General features: G+C 41.0%; 1 protein-coding gene across 1 annotated transcript in view; it reads right to left on the minus strand.

Annotated features, from left to right (window-relative positions):
• The window catches only part of LOC142993131 (phospholipid-transporting ATPase ABCA1), a 119,349-nt gene that overhangs the window by 37,250 nt on the left and 54,745 nt on the right, over positions 1–27,354 (minus strand). Inside the window, exons 24-36 of the mRNA XM_076143788.1 lie at positions 27,190–27,268; positions 24,234–24,436; positions 23,260–23,308; positions 22,326–22,433; positions 22,179–22,211; positions 21,460–21,602; positions 17,940–18,067; positions 14,753–14,851; positions 13,716–13,905; positions 6,505–6,599; positions 6,192–6,297; positions 2,689–2,763; positions 945–1,114 (exon numbers count right to left, since the gene is read on the minus strand). Coding sequence (XP_075999903.1) covers positions 945–1,114; positions 2,689–2,763; positions 6,192–6,297; positions 6,505–6,599; positions 13,716–13,905; positions 14,753–14,851; positions 17,940–18,067; positions 21,460–21,602; positions 22,179–22,211; positions 22,326–22,433; positions 23,260–23,308; positions 24,234–24,436; positions 27,190–27,268 — 1,478 coding nt within the window. The remainder of the gene's footprint in view (positions 1–944; positions 1,115–2,688; positions 2,764–6,191; positions 6,298–6,504; positions 6,600–13,715; positions 13,906–14,752; positions 14,852–17,939; positions 18,068–21,459; positions 21,603–22,178; positions 22,212–22,325; positions 22,434–23,259; positions 23,309–24,233; positions 24,437–27,189; positions 27,269–27,354) is intronic.

Genomic DNA, 27,354 nt, shown 5'->3' on the forward strand with positions numbered 1-27,354 from the left:
CTTCCACATCTGTGCATACTCATATATATCCCTCATTTATCCATCTATCCTCTGCTTCCTATTGTTACGTCTCTTACTCGTCTGTCCTCCCTTTATTCATGTCGTCTCCTGCTCCATTGTTCTGTCCCTGGCCCGCTGCTGCTCATCACGCACGTCATACAGTTCAACCACCAGTGGATCGAAAGACCTTTAGGGGTTTATAAATGGCTCAAAACCATTCCAATAATTGACAATGGACTGGTCATTGAATGCAGGGATTAATGAACAAAACACTTTACACATTAATCCCTCCATAAATAGGTCGAAATGGATTAATACTTAATGACATTAAACAAGTAATAAATTGCCTAATTAAAACAGATTAATTATAATGTAATGTGCAAATTTTTATACAGCGAATGTGAATTTCATTACCTGTTTGGGTTGTAAATTTAATTATTTATTTCCTTTTTTGATTCGATATATTGACTTCTTTTTGACTGCTTTTTGTTTTTTTAGAAATATTTTCATTGGTTTAATTTAATCTATTCAATTGTAAAGTCCTTTATTAACCCCTCTTTCTACTCTCCAATTAAATGTTGTATCCCTTGATGAATTTAGATTTAATTTTGATATTTGTCAACAAATTAATTAAAAAGTCTTTTATGACTATAAAGTCCTATATTGCCCAGTTGGATACCAATTAACAATAGTGGGTTCCACACATTTGCAAGACCCCAAAGATCCTCCGTGGTGTTTTGCAGATCTACCGTCTCACAATGGTAACAACTCGACACGAATGAGCAATGTTTTGAGGCTAACAATGTAAAAATAATAATACTAATGCATAGTTCTACCCTGCTTCTCTCCACCCTTTCTGTCTGTTGACATCTCCTCCATTCTGTTCCAACCCCACCTGCCCTCTGCCCCTCCCAGCAGCAGTTCTGGCACCACAGCTGACTCACATTGCCACGTAGGAAAGCTGCGCCTTGGTGAGGTTGAGTGGATGATTCGCGATGGAGATGCCATACTGGCGAGGATCCTGACCTGCTGATAGGTTCGCCCTCAGGATGGCATTGTTGGCCACACTGAGGAAGGACACCATGCCGTGCCATGCCTGGTTGTAGAACCACACCTAGAATAGGAACAGGAGACAACAACTTGTAGTATGAAGTGAGAACAATAGACAAATAAATGATGTCTTAGCACACAGAAGCGCGTGATGAATCATGAATCCAGCAGTGTGGAAAACTTTCACACTATTTTTATGTAAATGGATCTCCGTGTTAGTGGCTTCTGGGGTGGGGAAGAAAAAGAATGGTTGAAAGAGAGTGGGAGTGAGAGAGGACCCCCTGCTGATGGTTCAGTGTTAATTAAGAGTGGATGTGTTTGACTGTCAGCCTGACATAACACTGCATCACATGAATGGATATGAAGAAACTCAACACACACAAAAACTCTCACGTTTCCTGCTGTATGACTTTTTGACTGTCACTCTCTTTCGCTCTTTTGCAAACTCCTGTTACGACGTGGGTTTCTGTTGCCAGAAAAAGATGACTTAAGTCAAATGTGAATTGGTATTTGGCGTTTCCATTACCTGACCTTGTTTATACGAATATGGTTTGCAGCTTTTGCCACACTGCAAACTCCTTTACAGTAGATGACGCCATTCAATAGCTTGCCTCATCTTAATTGCTTGCTGTCTCCTCTAATGATAATTTCAACAATTTCAGCTATATTCTAGATTTCTAGGAATCAATAATCATTATGTCATGAAATCTCTCTGTGCTTCTTGCGAAATGGAGGCGACGATAGCCGAGCACCAACAGTCTGTGTTTGGGGACAATTGTGCGACAGGGAAATACAATACAAGAAAACAACTTGTGATAGATTCAAGATGGCAGAATCGGCAGAAAGTTGTCTGGTACATGAAACACATGAAGTAGTCCGTGTAGATGCAATAAAAAAAGTCTCGTTAACATTCTTGCCCTCCTAATGTGTGAGTTCAGAGCTTCTACTGGAGAAGCAAAACTCTAGACTCAGCAGAAGATATGGATTTAAATGCATATCCATTCAACTTAAAAGCAATGCCGACTTTGAAACAGAATTTAAATTAATTTACTTATAAATAAGTAGCTGGATACAAACACATCCTTAGGGCGATTCATGTCGTTCGTTTGATTTCAGAATGAGGGAAAGAAGTTATAATGTTGCATTTACCAACGTCTGGAGGAAGGAGTGAAAAATTGAAAGGAAGATGTTAACTATGCCAAGAAAGCTAAATAACATGGAACAACAACTAAATTGGCACATGTTCCTGATAGAAGCTTTCGGCTACACACCAACCAAAACCGGGCCAGCAGAATGCCGAATTTTGGTTTCCAAATCCTGAGTTGGAGCCTCATAATCTTGACGTATGTACTCCAAACCCTCATATTGCATTTTAAAGCAGCTTCTTGATAACCGGAAGTATCCATACATAATTTCTTTGTTAAGTTTGTAAAAATGGGGGGGCAAACTGGTTCCAGGTGGGTTCATCTTCCGGTGCATCTCTGCGTGCCCCTGTGTATACTCCGTTCCTCTTAATAACAACTCCCACACAAAAAGTTAAATTACAAAAGCTTAATTTCCCCACTGAGATCATTAAACTTTCATTTCATCCAACCGTGGGAGCAAAGGGGCTGGGCTGACATGACATGAATGTAATACCTTTACATTGTCTTTAGTTCCCAGCTTCTTCAGCAGCGTCTCGGCGTTCTGGAGGATCTGATCGGTCACGTTATCCTAATGAAGACGAGGAAAACAAGAAGAAGGGAGACTGTGAGACTTAATTGGATGCACTTGATAAACCATTGCTTCTTTTGAAATGCAAAACATCCGACGGGGAGAGGCAAGAATTAAAACTTCAGGAGAGCAGTTTGGTTCCCTGCACCGCTGATTTCCCACAGGCTGGAGAAAAACGTCTTCGCCATTTTTGGCTATACGTAATATCATTATTTATTTAACATGAAATAGTTGAAATAATGAATTTAGTGTAAAATAATTACACTTGTGACAGAGGGGAGAAAATGTAGGAGCCCACATAAATTGCGTAATGTACCAAACAGTGAAAAAGGATTGTGGGTTTTGGAGTTTGTTATATTAATATTCTTGTACAAAATCACTTTTGAAGAATTGGCGTGTGTTTGCTTTGTGAAGAAAATACTATTTGCCAATTTTGAATATGCTTGCCAATATGTGGTATTTTGTAGAATAAAATGCAAAACTGCAGTTTTCCTGGAAGGTTATCTTGCATTGATGAATTTTATTTCCCATTGACACGTTTGACACAAAGTCAGTTTGTTTTGTGTACGTGAAGGCATTATACAATCAATTGAGAGGAAAGACAGTGTTACCCCATTGTTTTGTAATTACAAACAAGAATGAGAGCAAACAGATTCGAGAAAGAATGGAAGTAAAACTGGTAAAGATGCTGATCTGGACTAGTTGGATTAAAAATAACCTCTTCTCTTTTCATGTTTCACGTGAAATGAGCCTCAAGACGATGGCATCAAGTGACAAACGTGCGATTTCGAAAATGTCATGTCAATGCCACGCTGTTCAAACTCCATGAACGCGGCAGTAACATCGCACGTGTGATATAAATGCAAATGTCTGTCTTACGTCAGCTCCTGCCCTCATCTGGAGGCTCCGAGGGGGGGAATAGAGGGGGGAGGGATGTAATATCACCAAGACGAGGGGGTGGTGCACGATCCAGAGACACAAAAGGTATCTCCTGCCCTGAAGACAGCCACTGAAAACATCATTTTTGTGTCTCTTCTCACTTTCCCTATCCCACAATCCTCCACTCAGCCAGTCCCACACACTCACACAGCGTCCTGCGCCAAAACTGAGACATTTGGAAACATTTCAGAAACATGTTCTAACTATTTTTTGCTGTGCAGTTGATTCAATCTGTTCCTTTGCCGTAACCAAAATGTTTACACATCATTTCAGCGACGCAGCATGAACTCCTCCTCGGGTTTCCGTATCACGCTGTGAGGGGCGGACGCTGACAGGAGTATTTGTGTTAAATAACACCCCCCCTGTTCCAAGCCATTAACAATTCATAGACAGGGCAGCGAACAAGACTCCCACTCTTGTCTATAATGTTTCCCCCTGCAAAAACAGGAAATCTTAAACACATCGTCCTTTCCACTGTGCCAGAAACGTCGGTGCTGCCCGATGTTTCAGGCAGCTTTCCTGAGGATTATTGGGGACTGAAACACGACGAGGAGTGGGCCAGCAGCTGCCGGGGTCTAATCCTGGACAAAACCCGTCCCTGCTCAAGGACAATGACAATGCTGGCTCGGTGGGCAGACCTGCCAGTGCTGCAACTAATGACAGCCAAGCAAGTGGGAGGCAACTTTTTTGGCTAGTGTTCTGAATTGGCATATACAGTTCAGCGGATGTCACAAGCCCCAGATGACATTTTTGTTCGTGTCTTAAAAATATCCAATTAATAAATAGTGATTTTAACTGCAATAATTAAGCTGTAGTTGAAGGGAAGCTTTAAAAACAATTCAGTGAATAGCTGCGACAATGTGCCACTGAGCCAGAGATACATTTCTTGCCTTAATTATACATTTGCCAGCACATGAACTTCCATGTTCTCATTGTTCCACTATCTCTCGCGACAAAGAACCTTCTATTTCTACCTGGGGAGTGCAATTACACAGAAATTCCAAATCACACTTCCTATTCTGTGCAGGCAGCTTAGAGTGCAAAAACACCTTTACTGTCTGGCGTCACTATTCCTGAAGAGCAGGAGAAAGCCAGACACGCAGGATCCCAAGGACAGTGAAGCACTTAAACAAGAAGCAAAGCAGAGCTGGGATAGCTAATGCAGGGCCATTAGGGTTACATCATCCCTGCTGCACGAATTAAAGTCACATTAACTTCGAGATCCAACAGACAAAGAGAAGAGATTGGCCAGAGATGAGGCCAGAGAGGCCTGGGGGGAAAAGCAATGTGCTGATCTTGAAGTAATTTAAAAGTCCAAATTTTTTAATTAGTGTGTGTGCAACTAAGAGAATAAAAGAGAGAGACAGAAAGAGGGACAAGAAAGTTGAAGTAAAATTCAAGAGAAGACAGGGAGTTTGATGGATGAACGAGTGAAATGCTTTGATGAATATAATTGTGTGCCCATGTGGAGTGAACACATCGACTCGTGGATTTATTCAGAGCAATGCACAGACAAACCGCCGTGTGTTACCATGGACACAAATGAAAGGATCTGCAAGATTGAAGGACGTGACAACTCGAGAATGGTTTGAAAGAGTTCAACAGCAAACGTATCTAAAGTACACTACACTTGGTTCCTGTGATGGTCCTCAGTCATCCAAGTCACTAGAAATGCAGTAGTAGTATATAAAGGCCTTCAGTCAGTTCAGTGAGTCCATTTGTCTTGAACAACTACTGCTAGATAGTACAGTTTGTGGGTTTTGAGACACTTCATCAGTAGCAAAGCAAGTCTGAACACTTGGCACACACTTAGCCATAACAAAACTGATGTGTTGAGTGTCTTAACCTTAATTTTGAACAATGGTTGGAACTTTCCAGGTCATGTTAAAAAGAGCCCTGCATTGAGTCTGAAGTCAAACAGTGGTAGAAATAAGTAGAAAGAAGTTTGCCAAGGTTTGTTTGAAGTTCCAGAAAGAGCCAAGGGTGCTGACCTGCGTGGCTTTCCAACACATCTCCACACTCCTGAATATCTTTGGAAACTTATCAAAAGGCCAATGGCAAAATGTACTGAAACTTTATAGGATGACAGAAGGGTTGTTCTAAGAGTTTGGGAAGAATGTTGTTTCCCAAATTCGCCAAATATGTCCCGTTTTCTTTGTATGACTTCCCTTTCACTAAACTGTTGATCAGTTATAAATAAGCAATGAAAACTCAATAGAAAAAGAAATATAGGTGAGGAGAAGGAAATTGGTTTTGTACTGTATTGTTTAAGAAATTTCAAGAACCCCCTGGAAGCCATTTTACAGGATACATAGTTCATGTTCAAGATTTGCTCCACTCAACAATAGACAAAATCTTGGATATTTTCCAACCATACAACCTTTGACTTTGTGCTTATAATTTACACCTCTTTCACTTTAGAATTAAATTGAGCGAATCTTGCTGGATCAGCAGGTCTCATTTTATGGATGTCAATACTTACTACACACCTGAAATGAGCTGAATAAGACCTTTAATTCCCTGAGAGCAGCCTCGATTTGGGCCCCGCTCAAGCGAACTTGGGAGTTGACCTCTCCGACAGAGATTCCTCCTAACCTGGAGAGGCAAAAGAAGCAGAAAGTGAAGGAGGAGCGAGTTAGGAACACGAGCAATGTCAGTGATACACCACACCTACATATTTGCAGTCTCAACACACAGTATCTACAGAAGCAGATTGAAATTTTCCCCTGCTTAATGCAGCGACAGGTAGGAAAATTCTAGTAAACAGTGGTCGCTGCAGACAGTGACCTTTACATTGCATACCTCGTTTTACCCGAGTCCTCGTATGTTTTCACCAAGAAGTCTGTCACGTTCCGTCCTGTTAAATTCAGCAGTGTGTCCGTTGTGTTCTGGATCCTCTGGAAAAATAAAGAAAATAAGTTAAGAAGTGGGGAAACACACCACTTTGCCTTTTTTAAACTTCTGATTTTTCGCACAAAAGCAGCAGTTCTTTTGTATTTCACATTTGGAAGAATATCAAAACCTAATTCTGCTTTTGTGTGTTGCATCAAGAGCAGAAGGGCTGACCACAGGCGGACCGACCGAGAACCAAATCTCTGCCGCCATTAAAACCCTTCAGCCGGTCTATGAAAAACCAACAAAAAATCAAGAGAAGGAACGTTTCATAGGTGGTACTAGTGGAGTGGAAAACATTCTCTCAACCCTTGTCATAATAGTCAATTAAGCTCAGCTATGGGAAGCATCGCTGAAATCTAGACCCCCACAAGAGCTGCGGAAGCTGTGGCTAATGTCAAAGGACCCTAATTAGATGCCCTTCTGTGGATAAATGGGTACACTCAAACATCCAATTAGGAGAGGGTGCGACACACCACCATGAATACGCTCCGCTATGTAAACTGATGATCACAAGTAGACGTTCACCAAGCCACTTTAGCCCCCGCTTATTCAGAGAGGTAACAGTATGCTAATTAGCTGTGTGAGCCTTGGTAATTTGAAATGGAGAACACCCAACTGCAATGCAATTTTCTAACATACTGTATTCCCGAGTTACAATGGTCATCCACTATTATGTACAAATAGCTTGATGTGCTGTCCTTGAGTAGATGTGATATGCCTTTTGGTTTATTACCTCTGTGGGTCAAAATACCTTTGTGCGAATATCTGTTGTATGCCGACGTGTATAAAAAAGTGGTATCAAAAGGGTTTAGTGAGTCCAAAGATGAAAAAGAAAATGTTGCTGCATTCATTCTACTTCAGTTGAAAGTGAAGGGCACTTCCCTATCACGTTGTATCTAAACGAGGGGTGGGCATAGAAATCACAGCAAAATAAAGGAGGAAGAGAACAAAGAGAAACTAGGAAGCGATAATTAAAAGGAGCATGTGTAGGAGTAGATCCAGGAAGAGTAACGGAGAGCAAAGGGAAAAATAGAAGAAGAGGTTGCAAGTGAGAACCACAAAACAAAGAGCAAGCAGAAGGCGAAAACAGAGGAGGGAGAGGACCCATCTGGCTTATGAATCAGAGATAAGGAGGATGGACGACGCGGCAACCTTGGATTATTTCTGAGAAACCTACTTTGGTAAAGCCAAGGCAACTCTGAAACAAACAAACCAGAACTCTGCTCTGTTGTGTGTACAGTGAGCTTAAACCAGAGCTCGCAGTCAGTGTGAGTCTAATTACTTTTGGCCTAGCTCAATATCTCCATCAAAAAGTCTGAAATGGGAACATTAGTTCATTGTGCAGTACCTGTACTTCTCCTCCCTGTTCTTGTTCATTACCTAACAGCTGTGGCAGTGTGTTTGGCATTCCGTACGTGACTTCAGCTCTACACCACACAGTAGCAGCTTGATAGCTGAAGCGGCAAACAGGGGTGAGGGGATATGTAAACTAAGGAGTAATCAAATCTGTTGAATGAGCCGGCGTACTCGAGCACTGCAGAGATGATAAGAGACTGTGCTGTGTTCATACTAATCTCGGCGCCGTTTGTGCCAAGCTGCACCTCTGAGGTAAAACTTCAACTTTATCTTGTGTGCACAAATAATTGGCAATCTTGGGAATACACAAACATCATATAATTAAACATGTTGTTTTGCCCATATGATCACTTGTCCTCCAACTTAGTTTTGCAAAGGACAAGCATGTCTATTGTGTTTGAGTAAAATAGTTGTTCATACATGTGTAAAGTTCCTTAGATATGCTAAGTACAATGTTATGTGTAATTGACAAGCGATCTCTGATGTCATCACAGCAGCCATTTGAAAGCTGAAACAATGAACTGGATCATATCATTGGATTATGTCCGTGGTAGTTTCGAACGCGGTGCACACCGTAACGACCCGCAGGAAAAAGATACTCCTGCTATTCAGCCCACAGTCATGAGTCTGTACACGTACACAGCAGATGTGAAGCTCTCTTGCAAACGCCTACTGTTGTGTTCTGCGACAAAACAAGAAATCACCACCTCATCCACCATCTGCCTCAATTCACAAGCCAGCGCTCTTTCTGCTTTTGTTCTTGAACATCTCTTGCGTTCCGTTGGGAGTGAGGATCTGGACAGGTCATTTTACACTGAAATGAATCTGCGGGAGTCAAAGTGACAAATCAACAGGGCCTAGCGGGGAAAAGATGTGTGAGCCTGTTGTGTTTGCCAGCTTGTGTATAGACTGGCAGGGTTTAGAGCTGAACAGCAGTTAGCTGGATTTGTTCTTTGCCAACAGCTCTGTCCTCAAAGAGAAACTGCCCCAAGATTTAAGGTTTAAAGATTCATCATCCTTTTGTTGTTTTGTGTGTGTGTGTGTGTGTGAGGGGGGGGGGGGGGGGGGGGGGCTACACCAATCCTGTTGAATTTATGTTACAGTTCATATGCTTTAGATGTATTGTGTTAAGTTGTGCCATTTTCTTGCCTTGAGAAGACAAGTGCAGATAGAGAAAGATATCAGTTGCAGCGTTCAGACAGTTTTTCCAACAAATGCAGATAGTTGCATTCCCGATGCATGACTCTTTTGTCCAAATAAATGGTACAATGAAAAGCCAATACCAACTTCAATAGCCTGATAGATGAGGCAAAGGAGAGTAATTTGCAAGCAAGCTGTAGTTAGGCCAGTCTCCAAATGATAAAGACATCAATCGTAATACCGTGAACGCGACGGCTTTATCAATTCCTTCGCACGCATGGCGGCCTATTCATCTACGAAGGTTAAATATCACTGCTGAACAAGAGTCAATACCTGAGAATTGATAATGGGCTTACTGTTGCATGCCATTTCCATGGAAACAATGATTTCATTTCACCTCCCGTGGTGCAGTGTCCGTGTTTTTCTTTCACTCGTCTTTTCTGTAGCTTCTCAAGGGCATATTCGGTGGATCAGCAGGATAAAAGATAAAAAAGAAACGAGACTGAAGCCAGTACTCCTTGTCATGATTTATTCAGCAAGGAAAGGCTTCAGGTCAAAGGGAATATATCCTCACAATGCTCAGCTGCTATGGGTGGTCTCTGACTCGTCATTCCTTTTGGACATCTGTATTCGACCACACTCTGTTGATGAGCACCGCAAAGATGCCAACTATGATAAACGACCTTGGTGATGGACTCGCGCTTGCCGGTGAGCGTGTTTTTATCGGTTATACCTATTTTGTATTTGTAACAACAACCTACATTTCTTCTCTTAAGGATCATTTTACAAACACGCTCTTTATTCAGACTCCACAATTTGTGTTATAACCGACCGGTGTTTGAGGAGATGACAGGAGTGCAGAGGGGGTGAACGAGAGTGTGGGCTGTTGTACTGAATACAGCAGCATACTGTTTTTTAAAGGGGACATCTTGTTTTGTTCTGCAGTAACCTCTGAACCGGCACCGACACCCTGACTCCGCAGATGCCCGTGCTGTCAACAGATAACATGAATGAAAGTCCGTGAGCATCAGAGTTCGCAAAGCTCGTCTGGCAGAACGTTAGACTTTTGATTTAAATTGCAGTTCATACATAATTCGACTGCTCAAAATCAAAAACATTATTTAATCTTCTGTGGTACATCAATACTAGCTTGACTTGCCTGCCAAATTTGATGGGGTGGGGACATGAAAGATGGACGTTCTCGGCGTTAGTTGATGTTTGTGGTTCGGATTTGGATTATAATTATTTCACATATACTCAACCTTACCGGAGGGAAATCTGATCGTAGCCACATTTTCATATTGTGTGTCGTATAATAGAGAGTATGTGTTAAACGCTGTCAGTGTTTCAGAACTTGAGGTACCAGCTTATAGAAACTCACCCAGCATGCCAAACCCATAGTTGAGGTTTTGTTTTTGATTAATCTTTCTGTAACACATTGAATTTACTCCCCTACATAACTAATTAGACACAATCACAAAAGACAAGGCTAGTAAATGAGTGTTTGGCCAGCTTCCATGTTTCACAGTCCATGACTGTGGTCTGTTCAAGCCTAACAAGGCTGGCAAATCAGAACAGAGTAGACAAGGGATACCACCCAAAATGCCCTGTTTTTTAGCGCATTAGAGCACTGCGAAGCTTTCAAAACAGCTATTTAAATCCAATTAAAAACAGAGAAATCTGAATATGTTCACTTTTAATTCAACTGCAAGATGAATAGAAAGTCTAGAAAAGAATGTACAAAAAAGGTTACCAAATGTAAAAAGGAGACTATAACAAAAGCCCAAAAATCATGTGGCATATTTCAACTTTTGCCGCACTTCCGAATAAACTAACACAAAAGTATTTCACTTGACTGAGCAATGTTACAGGTAATAAAACATGGGTGAACTAACGTGACTGCAGAGCTCACTGTGTTACGATGCTGTGAAATCTGACCCCTGTCGAGTAAATAAATGCATAATGCAAAAAATGCAGATTAGAGAAATGTGATTGATTGTTAACAGCCTGTTTATTGCACATAAACACTCTCCTCCGCTCGTTTGTCTTCAACTTTAATCTTCTTAGCTTCTTAGACTACGTTTAAAATTCCTTCAGCGACAGTGGGAATCATAAGCAATAATCTTGACGCATAATATCGCAATGTCCTCAAGGCTGTTTCTGTTCAAAAATGAGAGTCCATTTAATATGCTTTTACAGGACCTGGATTGAAACAATATAACATACTGTAAATAAAGAAGAAATGATGCAACTAAATGTAACTTTGTGAGGGAAGGATCGTTTTTTGTGCGTTTTTTTATTAACTCTAAGTGCACTAAAATTACACTCACTCACAGCATCAAACCTTAACATAGAAACGCGGCAAAGCAGCAACAATTCAGCCGATAACAGTCAGTCGTCATAAGGGAAAGAAGAAGATAGAAAAGAAGGTCAGAAAGAAAGACCTTGATGGCTTAACAGGCGGCAGACAAAGACCTGAGACATACAAAGACACAAGCTTTGCCTCGACAAATGGGGGACTCTTTGACAGTGCTGTCAAACGCTGCGACCAAGCGTCAGGCAAAGGAAAAGGTCACAGAAAGGGCGCTTCTCTCGTTTGACTGTCTCAACAATCATCCCATAACACACTACCTGGAGAATTCTTCTTTTAAAATGGCCCTAGATGGTGTTGTTGCAGGACGGAGCATGCAGCCAGACTCGCACCAGTTCACCGGGCCATTACAGATCCTCAGAGAATGTGGGCATGGCACATTACTGCATATAGCGTGTTGTACAAGGGAAATATAAGGGATTGCTTTTAATGGGGGAGGGGGAAATAAAGTAAAGCAGCGGCAGATGAACCCAGCAGGTTCAAGCTGTGTCATTTCACAAATCAGCGGGAGCCCGACTTGTTAGAAGTCATCAACTTTAGACAGGCTCCTTTTCTCAGTGATGTCTCATTTTGCCTTCTAAGATGGTATGCGACACATGTTGAAAGGGGAAATGCAGTGGCAATTATGGGAGATGAAATCTTTCCAACACGTCAGCGTCTGATCTACGGCTGTATAACACTTACGTTGGTGTAGAATTCAACATTTCCGTGTCAAATCTTCATTTCCTATCAGTCTGAAATGTGACGAGTGAGAGACCAACAGCTTTGGGTAACTTCTAGATAACTTTTTGTCCCTATGGACTAATCCAATGCTCCTCCATCTATCCTTTAAGTGTGTTCCAAGTACTCATAATTAACAATATAATACTTCCATGCAATGCAAACATCCATATCAAAGAACTAAAGCGCTGTGGCTGTGAATGAACTAATCTAAACAGGCGGGATAAGGTTTGAAATGAATACACACACAGAATGAAAATTATTTTTACTAATATTTGGTGAATATGGGTGACTTACTCATGTAGTCTGCTAAAAACCTGATATAAAATGCGCTTTCTGAATTGAGAACCTGCCAAGAAGGTTAAACGTCTTCAAAATGAAAACAAACCGTGTGCGCTCAGTAGAGCATTGGACAGCCCCTGCCACTGGAAGGAGACTTCACACACATATCCGAGCAGATTTGTGAACTAATGAACGAATAAAACTCTACCAATAAGCATAACATGGCAGAAGAAGGGGAATGGTGGAGACAGTCACAGTCAAAGCTTGTTTTTTTGTCTTACAAATTCAAAATGAGAGCACACGCTACAAACTCTGAGTAAACAGATGAAGCCATCTCCAATTAAGTGATGCTGGAGTGGAGGTGGCTGTCTTTCTCAATTTTCTCTCAAGCTCAGACAATACAGCCTATTTAACTCCAAATGAGGCTGTGCAATGACTGGTTCAATCAGCAGGAGGTGGCTCGTATGAGGGGATGGGGGTTTCTAAGTTGCTCATCAATCCCAGACTGAATCAAATCTCTTCAGCTCAGATATTCCAGGCATCTCCCCGACTGCATATAACCATGTATTTCTTAAAGCAATTGGTACTCCTAGGGGATGAGATACCAAACCCTCCCGGGATCAGGAGTGATGTGGGCAGAAAAGCAGAGAGATCCTGTCACTGCAAGCAATGCAACGGCCATAAGGAATTTACAAGTTGAAAGGTCAGTTCATACCTGAAGGAAAATGACTTTCAGCTGAATTTCTCAAACGCTAAATCGTTGGAAATGTCAATTTCAGTGTAATTCGTGGGGAATCAATTTAGGCCATACTTTCACGCACGCAAGCTCGTTCACAAAAGAGGCGACAGCACAAAAAGCTGATTTACATTTTGCGATGCAACGCAAATTCCTTGTTTGTAAGAACCTTTACATTTCCAAATCAAAATGATGCTGACTGTGACTTTCGGCGTGCGAGCCACAAGCTCCCATGATAAATAGGTTTATTTTACTGTTGTGTCACTGCCTTTAGAAGTCACTGACTAATGATTTTTTGGTACATTTAGACCATTTCACTCCTTTTTCAGTGTATGCCTCTCTGACACACAGACATACACACACACACACACACACACAGCCAGAAGCAATGTCTGTGGTACAGAAGGGGGTCAGTAACTCGCTCAAGGGACTCCTGAGTCACATCATGGCTGTTCCTACGACTACACTTTCCTCCCAACGCTGTGCAAAAACTGAACGACGGACGAGACTAACCTGAGGCGGCGGGAGTCCACCGGCACCAAGCGGACAGTCGGGTAACATGATAGTCCGTTTAGGGGTGCTGCACTGACACGAGGGGGAGGGGTTCGACATGCTCCAATTCCCATTGAGGAAGATGTCACTGACTGACTGGTCCACGGACGGAGTGAGCCAATCAGATGCCTCGGAGGAACATGGAAGCTCCCTAAGGGGAAGAAATAAAGGGGGTATGAGTTTTTAATTAGTAACAGTCATGGTACCTACCTTAACACATACATACAAGCAAGATACAGTCTCTTATCTTAGCTAGTAACCGTCAGAGGAGCATGTAAGTGAGCTGCTGATAAGACACAGAAGGAGGAAAGTTGATAAGGTGTGATGAGGTAGTGGCCAGGAGGTAAGGAGAATTAGAATTTAAGGACACTGAAAAGGAGATATCGCTTGACAGGTTGCTAGGTAAAACTGTCATCATTTAAATATAAATTCACATACAAGCTCACAATATAATGCTGCATTCCAGTGTTCATCAGAAGTGTGGTAAAATTGGTATATCCCAGCTTCAAATGTCATATATCTATATACACTTATGGAATACTCATTGATGGCCCACCTAAAATTGATCAATGAACATTGAATAGTGGCCATAGAAGACTAATATAAGAGGATTGATTAGGGATTGATAAGGATGAGCAGCTGAAGGTTATTGTCAGCCGCTTTTGTAATCTGACATGTAAAGCAATCAATTTTGGAGGGATGTTTGCTATTACACCTAATATAGCATGTGTTTGTCTTGCCAGTATGTCGATGCCTTCTGTAATCCATCTCGATCGAATTGGTGAAATCTTGCACAGCACTCTTTCCCATGACGTTGGTGCATATCTAGTAGGCTTAATGCAGATACGTACGTGCAAAAACCCACAGGATGCATCGCTTACTGCTTCGCCAAATCCATTTGGCATGAACTAACAGGCACACACTGGGGTACTTATGTTAGGATTACTTGCATATTGTGCTTTCGTCTACTTGTGTAATCCGTTACAGTCAGTACTCACGGTATTGGGTTTCCAATCATGCAGCGAGTACCAAAGCCAGGGTTGTTCACCAAGGACTCCACCACTTGGGACGCCAATACGTTATCTGGACCATCATTGCTGTAAATATCAGGAATATAATTAATTCAAACATTTCAGTCTCAATTAAAGTTTCCAATCTAATCGCTGACAGTACTTTAACCCCCAAGGAGCATAAATATGAAATATGTAAGCCTTACATATATTGCCAACCAAAACTTTTAAAACATGATTTGGCATAACATGCGTTAAGGTTTCACAAGTCTAATCAGCCTCATATTATATTAGCAAACCACAGCAGACTTAATTATCGTCACCCTCAATTTAAGACAAGTAAGATAGGGGATGGGAAGTTGTGCATTTCAAGTAAACATTGCCGTGCCACCGGGGTTATCCTCATCAAGAGTAAGAGGAAAATCATCATCAATCATTAGGTTTACCAACCATTTCCTTTGGCTAAGGAGTCCAAACATGAATTCCCAACACACTATTGACTATACACAGATGTGCTCTGTCCCTTGAGTTCACCTCCTCAGTGTGTGTTTTATGCAAGCCTTTGCAGAAGTGTGCCTGTTTAAGATTCTAAGTACAGTACGCACTCTTCACAGCCTTTCATCATTATCTGAGTGTCTTGTACACATCTAAGCCCCGTGTCTCCCTTAAACAATCTTCCCATTCCAATTTCATTCCCATTACTAACCACACACACTCTGCCCTTTATCTTAAGGGTACTGTGGGAATTAAAGCAGTGTTTTATAAAGACCATCATGATGGCTTTCTGCCAGCAGTAGCCACAGCCCAGCCGACCATTTTGGATTAATACAGTGTTCATTGTCTCATTTAGAGGCATCTCCATGAAGGTCACACGGTCCTCTCCTCGGCCACAAGTGAGAGCAATTCAAGTGGTCCGATTGTAAAAATGGATTATGTGCAGCCATCTGTTTTGCTATTAACAATGGCTCGGTTACCACATTATTCAGGATAATAAAACTACTGGACAGTTTAAAAATGAAGACTTGTGCATATACACAGAAACAGTGGAACTAATGAGGAGTTCATCCAGCCAAAATTTAAGATCCTGGCAGTAAGATTTCATGACTATACCATGAGATTGTATCAGAAGAAAGACGAAGGATGACTATATAATAATATAATCATGACCACTTTTGGAGAATATAATAGAAATGCACGTTGGTTTATGTAACCTACTGAAATCATAATCAATTGTGCAGAACTTGTTGACAGTTTACTTAAGAATATTCAGAAAGTATAGAATATTCAGGCATTTAATTTGAATATCTAGAAATATGACTGAAATATTGTCAGAAATACAGGAAAGCTATGAACTGCGTCATTCTTAATTTTACTGCCAAAGAGCAGTCAAAGCCTCCTAAAACTCCACATCTATGTCAATAATTTTCTTTAATCACCCTCAGCTTAAATGGATCATTGACATTTATTAGGTAGGCAATACACCAATGCTCAACTGAGTGAACTTGCATGATGAAAAGACACACTGCTGTTAGTCACACAGTCATCATAAAGCAGGGGATGCTTTAAAGCCACTCAAGGGATAAGACAATGTTCGGTAATTGACCAGAGGGAATGTCAAAGAAATTAAGAACACTGCCTGCTCAAGACGTAACACAAGAGCAGCTCCTGAGAAATGTCAAGACAACTGACAATGCAGTTCCACACTATCTGGCATGATGTATTGGGTCCACGTAATGGAGAGAATGGAAATTTAAAAGAGCGGACTGGCCGGTTAGCTTTTAAGACGAAGTAAGTCAGATGATAGAATCATTTATATTGGGAAAGCCTTATTTTTGTTGGGCAGAGAGCTTTTTTGTGTTTGCTAAAATAAGCTTTGCAATTTTCAAAATCAGGGTATATATGAGACGCCAGGGTTGGGAAGATAGCGAGAACAAGAAAACAATAGGGGAAGATGATAACATGCTGGAAAAGCTGAGGGCTGAGGAGGTTCAAGTGGTGGGGCGTGGTGGTGGATAAAGATGGCAATATGAAGAGAGTGAAAATGAGAGAAGCTGAAGATGGAAAAGGGAACTGAAAGGGCAGCCATATAGAACGCAATAATGAAGCAAGAGAAGCTGAGGGTTTGGGCAGAAGGCTATGCAGGGATAGGCTGGAAAGGCTGGTGGTAAATCAAGATCTCTTATTAGGGGTCTCTGAGCTGTTATCAGGGGTCCCAGGTTGCCCCAGACCCGCAGTTTGAACAGCGCTGCAGTTGGATTCATAATAAGCATAATAACACATTAGAGTCAAAACAGTAGGACTTTTTCCTAGCAAGTTAAAAAGGTTGTCTCCCCCTGCTGCAGTTGCTTGATACTGCGTGACAACACCTGCTTGAAAAATTTAACAAGTGCCTCTCATAAACCAGAAAAGAGCGCAAAAGCATCAACAGCTTTCACTCAATCCAAATATTGAGATGTTATCTTCAATAAGCCGCTCTCACACAAGGCTACAATTAATTGTGTCTTGACATCTTCAAAGTGAATGTCTACAAAGTGCTGCCAGGGGAAATGGGAAAAAAACCTGCAGAATGGATAAGTGAGTTTAATGTCAGAAGGAAAGGAAATGAATACGGTGTCATGATTACCTCGATGGTTCAGAGAGATACTGTGCGCAATGATACATATTTTAAAAGGACTTGTGTTATCAAAGAGAAGGTTACACTATGTTGCAGAATAGGGAAAGATTTCTCCTCAATAACCAATTTCTCAGTAAAGAGCAATTCCACATAAAAACACACATGTTGATACGCTTTATTCGATAAATGACCATCCCCTGAGGGGTCCTGTCGGGGGTGGGGGGGGGGGCAGGAGTTCATGTCTAACTGGAGTGAGAGCTGTGTGAACACCCTCAGCGGGAAGTCAATTAATTCTCAATTAGCGTCGGAGTGCGCAGAGGCTGTGACTTTCATGGACAGAATCACAGGCTGCAGTCGTGAAGGGGAGGCCGATCTGTCAGTACCCAATACTATGAAGTAGACAGAATGTTAATATCATTTCCCGTAAGTATCAACCTAAGCTATGCCACCTCATCAAGAACTTGGTGATCAGCATTGCCAGACTTCACGAGACAAACGATCGACCAGGTCAAGCGCTCCAAAAAAAGAAACTACTGTACAACCGAAACCTCTGTTGGTTACCTGTAAAACGTGGTTTGAGGAAGTCCGTACATCCAGGGTTGCAGCTCCAAACGTGGATATTCAGCGAATGGAGGGACAATGAGTGAGAAGATGAGAGACAGGCACACGAAAACAGTCGGCAAGATCACCTAGAAAAAGACAAAACACGCTGCATTACCAACTTGTCCCTGTTCTACTCTGCTGAATACATTTGGTTATTATCATTACTATTATTATTAGTCTCAGGAGTTATGTGAGGTAATAAAACTGTACAAAAACAAATGGAAGTCAATAAAATTGGGGTTGGAATTGTTTGTAGGGGAACATAACTGTCAAAAGAATGGATTCTTTGCATACGTGTATATATATATCACACCAGATAACACAACGTAGGCAAAACAGAACCAGAGATTAAAATCTGACAGTAATTTAAGGATGCCATATACTGTAAATACGATTCCATGGGGTGGGAGCAGGGTTAACAACAACACAAACAAATGACACTGTATATAATATTATTACGTCTAATACCAATAGTACTTTGGAAAACATTTCTATGAGAAGAAAGCCTGTGGTGTCAAAAATCCAAAAAGGTTCACCCTCTTGGGAGCATGAATGTTCTGATGTAATTCCTTGGGCAAAACACCGATTGAATTGAGAATTAACACAGGTTGCCAAAATGGAAAGAATTCATCTACTGGGGGGCAACATTTTGATATTTTTAACATAAAAGAAGAAAATCTAAGCTAATGGTGTCTCAAGGCAAAGGTCATGTGGTCACCAAAATGAGGAAGGATTCTCTCAGGGTAAATTTCATTGCAATGTGACCACTTGTTAGTCTTTCTCCCCTACTGACTGAATAAGTGACATTTTCACAAGTGGAGGAAAAAAAAGTGGAAAACCTTGAGAGCGGCTTAAAAAGAAATGTGAACATTTTCCACCGCTGTCAATGGAAGCAAGGTGAACTGATGTGCTCCATTCCTTCACAAGGATAGAACTATAGAAACGTTCATGTTACCACCATGTGAATTCTGCACAGCTGACACCGATGTATGTACATACATGACAACACAAGCTTCAATGCGAGATCAATGTCATCATTCGTCTCCCCAGGTCTCCAAACTGTCATTCCACGTGACAAAGTGACTGATGCAATCAACAACAACACAGGACCACCACCAAGCTGACGTGGGCAGACATTAATATGCTCCCCACTAACTTGTTTTGACTGTTCTGCATGCTTTATGAGTTTGATTAAAGACTTCCGAAGCTGCCACCATCATCGGGCCACTCAGATATAATTAGTTTTCTCGCTATTCTCTTGTCTTTTGTATTTTTGTCTTGAAGCAAGACACCATCACAACAATTCTCCTTTATCCGTCATGTACTTCTCTTTTCGTTTCATTGTTAGAGCTGACAAAAAGGTCAGTGTAAAAATGGAAGATATCTTTGATGTTTAATCACTTGTGGGTTGTGGTGCTGCTTGGTGACGGCATGATGGGGGGGGGAGGTTTGCGTATATTTGATTAATTGCAGGGTTTGCAATTTACCAGGCCCCAATTCAAGACGCTACAATTGAAAATTCTAAAATTACTGCATGGCGCTGCGCCTATGGAAATGTGCTTGGAGGAAAGATAAAGAGCAGCAATGAGACTGAAAAGCTTAGTAGCAGACTGCAAAGGACAGGCCTATTCTTTTCTCACACACACACACACACACACACACACGCACACACGCACACACACACACACACACCCTCTAGACAGTAATTGCAGGTGACAGCTGGTACTTCTTCCATTGTGAGAGATCTGCAAAAAGGGGGAGAAGTCATTATGCTCACAAAGCCAAAGTGCTCCCATGAACAATGCATGAGTTTATCACATTTTCAAGTTTACTGGGGATTTAAAGAAGAAAGGATTATAGGCAAAAAGGGTATAAACACCAAAACACAAGTGAGATATGCTTTATTGGCTGCAAAGTCACATGAGCCTCTGTTAGTTTTCCTAACAATCACATATTTCAAGTGCACTTCATTTGTGAATAACACCAATAAATTGCACCTTGGCTTTAACTGAAGAGTAAAAGTATTCATGCAGCATAACCTCATATCTTTTAGGAAATTTTACGCAGCACATGTTTCTTATCTCACAGGGCCAAATTATATCCATGACAGATTGTCAGACAAAAATAATAAGGTTGCCGGCGCCTGAATGGGACGCTGTAGTCACTGTAAGGACTGCATAGTGAGCGTTCCAAGCGCCGCATCCACCACACCACAGCCAATAACTGCTTTTCCCTGCTTCTCCCTCATACCAGCGTTGCCAAGTCACGTCCTTTCCCAACCTTCATCCCAATAAATCACTCCTTTTGTGTTTCATGTCATAATCTCTTTTATATTCCCCCCTAACCACTTGTATTGGAAGAGATTACCTCACCATACAATCATATCTGCTGACAATGGGAAGCTGTTGACATGATGGGGGGGGGGGGGGGCATTTGCCAAATGAGCGGGAGGGAGAGGTTGGAGGTACGCTGACGGAAAAATGTGCAGCCTTGTCCACACACACGCGCTTATCCGTCTATCCTGCCCTGTGTCCTCACTAAAGAGGGACGTCCACGATTGACAGTGACTAATGGGGATTGGTATTGCAGCAAATTACAAGAACCCATACACCTTTGCAGAGGTGAAACACTGCTCTCTCCCCTTCCCTCACAAACACACGTACACACCACACTGTGCATTTTCAGTTACAATTGTTTCCATGTCATGGCAGCTGTCGCACACGATGATGTCAGGTGATATTTATATACAGGATATGAAGCTCAGTTGTCTTGTTTGTGTAAACAACAACGCTACACCGACAAAGTCACAACATACTTTTCACAACTATAGGAAATTGGTTATGACTTGTTCAAATTATGTCGGTTTATTGCTTTTGACTTTTGAGATCATGTTTATGAGGAACAAAATAATACAGACATACACTTAATAGACTAATAACAGTCTGTCATCTCGCTAATTGTTATGGGATCACATTTAATACCTGGCTGATGAAAGCACATGATTAGCACACACTTAAATGAAGGAAAACAAAATCATGGGCGTCACTTTGACTTTTTAATGATCAAGTGAAACTGACAGTGAAGCAACAAAACATTTTTGATGGTCATGTGCCTCACACACATACCTCACACATCCACATATTTTGCCATATAAATGTTTGATATCAGTTATGAGGACGTTTCTGCTCAAAGAAGTAGATTATTCAGAAAGCTGATTGAAAAGTGATTTATTTTGTTATGATTGTGTTTAGTTTGGGACGTACAATTGTTTTAATTGAAACCTTAATTGAATGGGATCTTCTCTGGCCCATCATAATCAGTAAATAAAGTTCTAAATTAGCTTTCCACCATCAGGTCTGCCTTGAACTGATGCGCTCCAAACCCAACATGTATTTTATACAATACTACCTTGATCCTCCTGTGCGACCCACCCAGCAGAACCCTTCAATTCATCAACATGACACACTGAGGCCATTACCTGTGCAACGAGTCCCTTGCGGCTCCTCCGGGCGTGGTGGAAGCGCTTGATAAAGAGCGCCAGGAACTGCCTCCTGATCAGCTCCCATCCAACGATGACCGAGGAGCCCCTCCCACTCACACTCACACTGGTGCGCTTTGAATCTAGAGTGGACATTAACCTGCCATGTTATTTATTATCTGTGCATATGTATGAGATGGGCTACTCTTCTCAGCTAATGGGCTGATCAAATATGCCAGCTGCACAAGTTCATCCCTCAGTGTCCCAAATTCTTTCCGGTAAATGTAACATAATTGTAAAGAATCAGAAATGAGAGGGAATCTTTGTCCATCCAATATTAGAACGATACTATACCAAAAAAGTACTATATCTCCAGAGTACTCAACGATATTTAAAGCAGAATTCTGTTTAAAGACCATTTTTGTGCTTTCATACAATGTGTGAAAGTGATTTTCCTTCAAAGGGGCTTTGCAGTAAAGCAAAATTGAAAAGGTAAAAAGACAATTTAGATTATGTTCTATGGATTGAAAGGAAATTGAGTTGGAAAATGACTTATTCAGAAGAGGGAGCTCTTATTTATTTCTTCTTTTCAAAATGGCCACTGGGGCGAAACATTCAGAATTAAGCTCAAACTAAATTTAGTTAATTATTAGGGAATAAAAGGCTTGAGAAAATTCAGTTTGGAAAAGATGTTTGTGATTAATTGATAATGTACTTACCGTCTACTTTACTGGTGAACCTTTCCTTTAATGCTGTATGACAAAAAGGAAACAGCAATTAAAGGAGACAGTAGATAGGGCATCAGTAAATATAATTAATCCGTCTCAGAATTAATTCTATACAAGTATTTAATATTGAAGTCTTGCCACGTATTCCGAACACGTGTTCTGCTTTAGTCTGGATGTTGGAGATGCTGTTGCGCTTGGATTCACGGGAGGCTCTTCTGCAGTCTCCCACCAACAGCTCCTTTGTTGCTATGGGAATACAAATAAGATATGTTGTTTTGGCCTGACCCAATTTAGGGTTATAAATAACAATAAGAATAGCTACCTGGCCTGCAAGACGCCATATTACACTCTGTAAAAGCACAATGCCAGGTGCTTTAGAATATGTGGAGGAAAATTTTGAGATTAAGTGAAAAGTAGAACTATTTGGCAAAGGATGCAAAGAGTGGAAGATTCATCCACCGAGGTCATTGAATGAGGAATAAGGAGTGGTTGCAAAACTGACTTTAACGTGGGGATATAGTCGAATACGGTGTGCATGTGAAGGGGGCAGACAAAACACAAACGCAAAAGGGACTTTATCACTACAAAACAAAACTGCCACTGTGGATTAAACGTCATCATGAGACCCCCTGTTCTTCATTTTTCAATGGAATATTGTTCTGACAACGTTAAGCTGCTCATTTCCGCTAGCCTAAGTTGGTAGTATGATTGTAAAATCTGTTCTGGCGCAGTTAGCAGGATCAAAATTGCTCTATCATGATGATCCCGAGACCTTAGGAGGTGACTGTTTGCTTTGTGAGTCTCGGGCTGTCACGCTCAGCTGCACTGCTCCACTCTGATTCCATCCTGAGGCTGAAATCTGTGTTCTCGCACTCCAAACAGCAAACAAGATGGGGTTTGGGGGGGGACTCACCCAAAGGCTTTAAAACCTCTGCACATGTGATGTTACAAAGACTCTGTTTTTCTACAGTGTACGGATATGAGCCAGGAGTGTAAATACTCCAACAGGTGTTTACATTGTAATATTTATCCCATTTACACATGAAGGCATGCACTCACACTGTTGCCTTACCTGTGTTTGGTTCATCCACTCCAGTATCTTCTGCTACCTTTAGAAATATCTGGAATAAACCAAACAACTATCAGCCCTCATTCCAACTTACAAATAAAAATCACAAAGATCATTGCATCAACATCACCGATGCTATCCTGGACTCTGCCTCCACACTACTGTGCCATGTTCTCACAACCCCCGGCAGCCGTGGCTTCCTGCTGTTTCTACTTGTACCCCATATTGCCTATTTTACCCCGGGGTCCTCGAAAAAAGTAAAACAACAACAATAAAAATAATAATAATGCATCATTCTTTCCTTCTCTCTATCTCTCTCTCCTTTTCCCCCTCTTTCTGTGTAAAAAAAAACAATTCTGCATATCAGAAACTGTAGCTCAGCGTGAGTCAAAGAAGAAAGAAACCTATAGAATCAGTCAACCACCGCGTGTTTGTAAAGCTATAACACTGTAACTGCTATTACAACCCAGACATATATGCCACAAATTCTCACAGATTTGACCACCAGTGAATTTATCAGGCAATATTTAGAAGCGGGCCAGTGATTGAGTCATCGGGCGCCGCAACCATTATTTGAACACCTGCCAATTTCTCCAAGACCACTGCCCTGTATGACATTATATAATCATTACACAGGCTGTTTGTCTGAATATAATGAATCTCTGTAGGTCTGAAAGAATTCTGAGCATTAACCCCTTCCAGTATTCTGCTAACTCTGCACTCCTAGGAGAGGCAATCCACTTCCTTTTCATTTAAAAGGTTGTGAACCATATTTTATTATTGCATACAAAAGCACACAAAAGTACATTAAATGTTATTCTATACATGCAAACCAAGGGGGTTAAACCAAGTAAGTACTTACATGTAATCTAAGTGGATCATAGACCATTTGATCCACTAAGACACAACTTTGCAAGAAACTTGTGCCATTCATTGAAACCAATTATGTGCAAACCACAATCCTATGCCAACTGTACCTCCTCCAGAGTGGTGTCAGAGATGCCGTAGCTGCTGAGGCCGAGGTCCTCCATTGACAGGTCGAGTTCTTTAAAGAGCACAGCGAAGGTCCCATTTGCGGCTCCTCCATAGGGCAAAATGTAGGTGATCTCCTGGCCAATGCTCTCCAAGAAGACAGCCTCGGGAACATGGCGCTGCAAAAGTTCACCCACTGCATCCAATTCTGTTGGAAGAAATCCTCACAAAGTTACACATAGACAGCTGAAAGTCTAATGAAAAACAAACATCACACTGTTTGTGTACAATACTGGTCTATCCATCATTTAATGTTTCTTTCATTCTTAATGGTGAAGCTGTTGGTGAAAGAGTGATGTAACATTGAGAAATATTTATTTTCTCTCAAGATTTATTGAAAAGCTTCTCTGCCTGAAAAGATCAAGCAGCATCACCCTTTTTCAAAGGTTTCATTGGTATTTATTATAAATACGTATATATATATATATATATATATATATATATATATAAAACTATTTGGTTAATTATATTTTGAATAAAAGAATATTATTGCTGCAACAAGCATTTAAAAAATATACAGATTGAACCGTGTTATTATTTCATACACCATCATTTGCTGCAAATACATTAGGTTACGTTACATAATGTTACATTACATTACGTAACCTAAATTCTTAAAGGAATATGAAGATATTTTGAAAACTATAATAAACTCTGTTGATGAGATAAACATTCTGTCGATTTAATGTTCTACGGATGCTTGGTTGCCTACGGCTTCAGCTGCCAGCAACTTTCTGCATTCAGTGGGTGCGGAGGTGGGGAAGTCTTTTCCATTTTTTCTTTCCATCAGTTTGCCGCACTCACAGTATAACCCTGCATTAAAATACTTCACAGAGGAAGTCGAAGGAAGTGGAAGTTTGCACCACTATATCCATTTATATACTATATTCATCAAATAGGAGCTTACAAAAACACAGAGGAGACAGAAATCTTGAAGACTCTCTCCAAAGGCAAGCCACCAAGTTTTTCCAAAAATATATTGTTATTACATATGGAAAATGCTGGGGGAAAAATATCGATATCTATCGCTGGTGTATGTTTTGGAATCAGACACCTGATGATGTGACCTTTGCACACACTGAAACAGATCAGGGGACATAATTCTCCTGCCACATCCATTCTGTCGCAGAGTCTGTGCGAGAATCAATCAGGGACGGCGTTGCAGCATGCGCCACATTCATTATTGATTCAGAACCTCTCGTACATAATCACTGCAGCGTTACAACAAACGGCTTTAGCGCTTTATGAAGAAGTAAATGGATCTGTTTTATGCTTCAGACTAAATTATTTGTGCGAACGCGTGTGTCTGTGGCTCCCATGTGTGCTGGCATATGGTAATGAAGAGGAATGCGCTGTCGCTCGTTCATTTATGATTACTTTTATGGCAATTTCTTTGTCAAATTCGCATTGTGTGTGTAATCATTCTGACACAATAAGCAGGTTTGATTCAAGAGATATAATTTTCACGCATAATAAATTTGAGCCTACCTGAGATTTTGCTGCTAATGACATCTTCCCAGTACCTCTGCTTACATGATCCTAACTAACAATGATAACATCAAAAAGGTTTTAGGTGGTAAATTCCGGTTATGTTGATGGTAAATTCCGGTTTCGTCGATAATTTGGAATGCGAATTTCGTACATGTACGTTTGTCACTTGTTTTACCAACAACAAAAACAAATGTGACGCTGATCAGTTGCTCTGGTTCAGAGCGAGCACATCCTGCATTATTTACCCTGCGTTATTACCATGAAGGCCCTCTCAACACGACAACCATCTGTAACATTACCTGCTTTCCAGAAAATGACTCCAAATTCAGAGTTGGATTTGAAGGAGCAAGGCTGCTGTTATTTATTAAAGGAGTGAAACCCCTGTGCATGCAGCTGCTAGTCAACACCACCAATCTCTGGAAAAGTGGACTACTTGAGACCGAACCTCTCACGTCAGGCCTCACATCGGCTGCTGACAATCAGATGTGCTACAGTCTTGCTCAACTAACAAGACAACATGATGCACTAGGTTCAGTCACAAAATTGGTTTAGAGCATTCAAAGAAGGTCTGTGTACAAAGGTTGTCACGGTCAAAACATAGTTATCGACCCAAACCAGTATTCAGTATTACCAGGATTGTCCAGTATTACCTCAACCTTCAGCTGCGGTTGTTGGTTGCTGCCTTTGTGGATTATCACATGCTAAAGTTTAATAGTTGTAAATAAAATTAATGTGGTGTAACAAGGGTTTACAGTATATGTGGTTTCCATACTTTAATACATTTATTTAGTTATTATTTTCCATAAACTAAACTCTGTACTTCTATGGTATTGGTTCCCATAAAAGCAACAACTGGTGGGCATTATTAAAAAAGTGCATTTTGGCACAACAAAAAACTGGTACAGCCCTTTGATCCCAGTGCAAATTGAGACCTTGGTGTCATTTGACAACATGTGTTTAATATGCCAAAAGCCAGGCGACCTAAAATGTGGTCAAATATTAGCCTGTAAGGGAGCAAACATTTGGTGTGCTAACCCCACTCTAAACTATGACACCTTAAAGTGCCTGTATTTACCACATTACTAAGACATCAAAGCATTTTACACTTTATTTCTAGAGGAAATGAAGACATAAAGGAGCATTCTAGGAAACAGACAGTTCAACAGTCTGTATTCAAAGCACTTCGATTATGTTAATTCAAGTGGGTTTATAGACATTGTTTGCACTTGTTGGAACTCTTCCCAGACTCTCATGTGATTTCAGGGACGCTGTGTGATGGTTAAATTCAAACCTAAAAGGTGCTTTGACTGACATCCCGGGGAGAAGATAATGATTTATCTACTAATACATATTTGAAAGCAGAATTTGGTGTATAAGAGATTCATTTATACTGTTATGTATTGGTTCTACCTGTGGGATCAGAGTTGCTCCAGCTTTGGCTGCCAATGCCGTCATCTGGGCTGGCGTCCCTGGAAGGACAGTCCCTCTCCTGTTAATCAGAATTGGATTAGAAAGGCTTTATCATACTACTTAGTATGATGAACAGTGCATCCTTGACAACTCCTGTCTCACATT

The sequence above is a fragment of the Genypterus blacodes genome, unplaced genomic scaffold (genome assembly GCF_046128005.1).
Source record: "Genypterus blacodes isolate CSIRO-AG114 ecotype Tasmania unplaced genomic scaffold, CSIRO-AGI_Gbla_v1 ptg000027l_1, whole genome shotgun sequence".
Lineage (NCBI taxonomy): Eukaryota > Metazoa > Chordata > Actinopteri > Ophidiiformes > Ophidiidae > Genypterus > Genypterus blacodes.